Source organism: Bison bison, unplaced genomic scaffold (genome assembly GCF_000754665.1).
Source record: "Bison bison bison isolate TAMUID 2011002044 unplaced genomic scaffold, Bison_UMD1.0 scf7180017864180, whole genome shotgun sequence".
In the NCBI taxonomy this organism is placed as follows: Eukaryota; Metazoa; Chordata; class Mammalia; order Artiodactyla; family Bovidae; genus Bison; species Bison bison.
The window spans coordinates 8635762-8640158 of record NW_011494752.1 but is presented as its reverse complement, the minus strand read 5'-3'; the positions used below and the strand labels follow the sequence as shown (position 1 = coordinate 8640158).

Here is a 4397-nt window from a genome sequence, read left to right as displayed (position 1 = left end):
GCAAGGTCACTCTGGGGTTTCTGCCTCTGGAGCTTGGGGTATGCCAGGGATGGTGGGGGCTGCGGCAGCTGCTGCTGGACGTGGAGGGCATGAGTCCGGAAGGGCAGCTGGGCACCCTGCTCTGGGTACTGCCGGCTGGGGGGCACCACCGTCTTTTTCATCAGGTTCTCGTCATATTTGCCCACCCCGCCTGGCAGGGGCTGCGGCTGAGGGGGTGGTGGCTGGGGGCCCCCCCAGGCCTGCAGGCCCTCCTCGCCTGAGTAGCGGCCCGGGTAGGGGCTGCCGTCCTGGACAGTGTAGCCCGCGAAGGCCGGCCTCCCCGGCGGGGCCTGCGGCGAGGACAGGCCTTTGCCGGCGCGCGCGGTGGCGGGCGTGCCCCCGCCGCCCTCGTAACCGGGGAAGGGCTGCGGGCCGTAGTAGTCCTTGGTCAGCAGACGCTGTCGGTCGCAGCTCAGCCCGGCCTGGCTTGGCTGCCTGTAGTTCTCCAGGCGCGACGTCTCCTGTGAGGTCTGCTGGTAGGTCTGCTGTTTGCCATGGAAACCACACCTTTCTCGAAAAGACTGCATGACTTGGGCTGGTTATCTGTGAAAAGAGAAAGGGCAAGAGGGAGGGCGGGGAGAGGAGGGCAGAGCGGGCGGGGTTCAGATGGGCCATTTCCTTCCCTTGGAAAGCCAGCCCCCTCCCGCCCCGCCCCCTCCTGCAGCCGCCCCACCAGCTGTGCACATATTGACAACTTGTGTGTCAGGGCCGTGTGCTCTGTAATTCCCGCTCTGACGGGGACAGGGAGGTGCAGCCCGGCCGCCCAGCGCCAGCCACTGGGGAGCTGCCCCCTCCTACCACCAGTTCCCCTCCTCCTCCCCGCCAGCTCAGAATCAGCCATTCCCGCTCCCCCATCCCCTGGGGCTGCTGGATCCGGTAATCTAGCCCCAGCGCAGCAGTGTTCAGGCGTGACCCAGCTCGTGAGTGTGTGTATGTGTGTGCGTGGCACGGGGGATGGCCTGCCCTGCCCCAGAAACCACTCACTGAGGCCTGGAGTCTATGCACATGAGCATGCACGCACGCACACACGCACGCACACACACACACATACCCCTTCTCCATCACTGCACACACACAGACAGCTTCTTCTTCACTGCACACACACACACACTCCCCTTGTCTATTACACACACACACACACATCCCCCTTCATCAGTGCACACACACACCCGTTCATCAGTGCGCATACACACTCCCCTTGTCTATTACACACACTCCCCTTGTCTATCATCACACACACACACCACCTCCACCGCTGCACACACACACACCTTCATCACTGCATACACACACTCCCCTTGTCTGTTACACACACACAAACACCCCTTCATCACTGCACGTACACACTCCCCTTGTCTATCATCACACACACACCTTCTTCATCACTGCACATACACACTCTTGTCTATCATTACACACACACACACCCCTTCATAACTGCACACACACACTCCCCTTGTCTATTACACACACACACACCTCTTCTCCATCAATGCACACACCTTTGTACACACACACACACACCAATGCACACACAATCCCCTTGTCTATCATCACACACACCTTTTCCATCATTGCATACACACACTCACCCCTTCATCACTGCACACACACACTCCCCTTGTCTATCATTACACACACACACACACTCTCTGTCTCTCCCCTCTTCTCTGTCACTGCTATGCCCTCTGGAAGCTGTCTGTTCCTTCTGGCAGGCGCTGATGAGGGGCCACTGAGCCACTGTGGGCATAAGCTGTCCCTACCCGGAGCATGGGCAGTGGCCCTGCCTCCTGTGTTGGTGTCACAGGCACGTAAACAGGCCGCGCGGCCCTGACGAGGCAGCGATGGGGCAGAGCTGCAGTCCCTCTGCCTGAGGCGCCTGGGCCTCCAGGTCAGCCCCGCCCGCCTGCACCGGGTCAGAGCCAGGCCGAGAGCCCATCTGTTTATGATTTTCAGGGCTGGGCACGCAAGGAGTCCAGCCTGCACCAAAGCAAGATCCTGGGTCAGGAAATGACCCCAGGGTGGGGGTGGGGCTTGGGGGGGCCCTTCAGGGCAGAACCATGGGGTCACATAACAGGCCGGCTGTAGCATCCAGGCTAGCGCCCCCCCAGACCCTTCGAGGAGGGAAGAAGGAGCAAGGACACCCCTGGCTCACGGGGAGACACACAGAGGGCTGGTGGCAGCCTGCATCCCGGCCGTTGGGTTTACCCACACCTCGCTCACCTGCAGGGCCCAGGCCCCCAGAAGGGCACAGGGGACTTTTCAGGGCCCATTCCAAACCCAAGAGGAAGGGGTGGCCTGGCGTGTGCTCCGAGCCTCCAGGGCTGTGTGAGGCACAGAAAATAAGGGGCACAGAGAAGGGTGCCGACACACAGATGTGAAAGGGAAGAAGCATTCCCCCGGGGGTCTCGGTCACCCCTTCTTCATCCAGCTCCCACCTCCTCATGCAGTTGTGGGGGTCGGGGGAAGCTGAGCTGGGAGGGGCCCAAGTTGAGCAGGTCCAGCCTAGGGCAGCTGGATGGCCCCAAGGAGCCCCATTATTCCAGCCCAGGCCCCTCCCTGCCTTGGTGGTTGGCTGGTTCAGCCCCAGGGCCCCAAGCCCACCACAGGGCCCCAAGCCCACCGCAGGGCCCCACAGCCCACTCCAGGGCCAGCCCCATGGCCATGGCCTCTCCCTGGCTCATCACAGGCGCCCTGATGTGGAGGCCCCCCTCTGACCCACTTCAGTCCATCCCGCGGCTTGGATCAAACACGACAGGAGTGCCTGCTGTGACCCAGAGCTGGAGGCAGTGCTGGTTCTAACGGGTGGCTCCTGCAGGTGGGCAGCCCCGGGGCCCCCACACCGGGCTCCCAGGTGGGCGCCCCCTGCCGCCCTCAGGCAGCACTCGCGGGCGGCCCCCACTGCCCAGGCTGTCAGAGGCAGTTGGAGGCACCTCTGCTCAGGGTGTCCCCCGCAGGCAGGCAGGGTCGGCTGGGCCCCTGGGCCCTGCCCTGCCCTCCCCGGCCACGTTACAAGCCCGGAACTTGCACACCCAGGCTGGCTTGGGAGGCTTCGCCTCGTCTCTCTGCACAAATTACATCCCGGCTTTTATTAGTCCCAGATCGCGCTCATTTCCCGCTGAGTGTCTTGTGGATATCATTAACATTTCTACAGCTTTTTTTAATACACTTTTTTCACATTCCCCCAAAATGCATTACCAGAAACATTATTTAAAAAGAGTGTGCTCTGACCAGCGCCCCCTCCCTGTTTAATCAGTCCAGCTGCCGCATCTTTTAATGTCGCCAAGCCGTGTTACAGCGGGTTTTCCGATACACAGGAGCAGCTGGACGTGGTGAGAGCATCTATCTCGAAGAAAAGACAGTTCAATTAAAATACGAGAAGCCCTGCGCCTGATGAAGGCAGCAGAACGCTCACCCCAGCGCCGCCCCCCAGCCTGGCGGGGGCGGGCCCGGGCCCCCCCAACCCGTGTAGGAACAAAGGCCCCGTCCCACCAGCACCACCGGGACAAAGTGGGGCTCGGCCTCTTTAAGAGCCGCCTTGGGCCGCCACAGGCTCTGTTGTTATTAATTATTGTGATTATGATTACTTTTCAAGAGGACCATCAAAGGACAGAAGGGAAAGAGGCAGGCAGAGAGCTGGGGTGGGCAGCATCGGGAGGTAGATGGTGACCTCCGAACCTGGGAGGGAAGGAGGGGGCAGGAGGGCACCAGCTGGGGGTCAGGGGTGTGCCCAACACTCCTTCACTCCCGGTCCAGCCCGGCCTCCCTATCCCTGCTTCCCCTCCCCCTTCTCCCAGACACTAGGTTAAGGCACATCTCTGAAATTCTAACCAAATGGGAAGCAAAGGAAGAGGGAAAAGGAGGGAGGGAGAAAGTCAGTCCTGAGCTCCAGATCACCTCCCATGGTGACTCCTGCAAGCTGGCCTGCCCACCCCGTGCCCCAAGGCTTCTCTACCTCAGTGACGGGTATCCCTGCCCTGCAAGGAGATGTGATGAGCCCCAGAGCCCACCCCAGGCACAAGACCAGCAGCCCCCAAAGGTGTTTGGTAGCAGGTGAGCCAGGGCTCAGCCCTTCTTTCTGGCAAAGAGCAGAAGTCTCTGGTCCCCCTGCAGGCACTGTGGGGCCCATGGGGGCAGGGGCAGCCTTGGCCATAGGGCCTGCTCCTGCCTCCTGCCCTGTTACAGAGAATGGGAGGCTCAGAAAAGCCAGGACCTGCCTGTGAGCCACCCATAGGAAGTTCTTCCAGATGGACGCTGCAGCAGTGTGGACTGAGAATTCCCACTTCAGAGGAAGGCCCCCGGAGCATGACAAGGAAAGGGGGTTCCAATGTCCCCTCGGCAACCTCTGAGGCCCCAGA

General features: G+C 61.2%; 1 protein-coding gene across 1 annotated transcript in view; it reads right to left on the bottom strand.

Annotated features, from left to right (window-relative positions):
* The window catches only part of RAI1 (retinoic acid induced 1), a 69513-nt gene that overhangs the window by 11151 nt on the left and 53965 nt on the right, over positions 1 to 4397 (bottom strand). Inside the window, exon 3 of the mRNA XM_010842896.1 lies at positions 12 to 582. Within this exon, the coding sequence (XP_010841198.1) occupies positions 12 to 566 (555 nt within the window). The 5' untranslated portion in view covers positions 567 to 582. The remainder of the gene's footprint in view (positions 1 to 11; positions 583 to 4397) is intronic.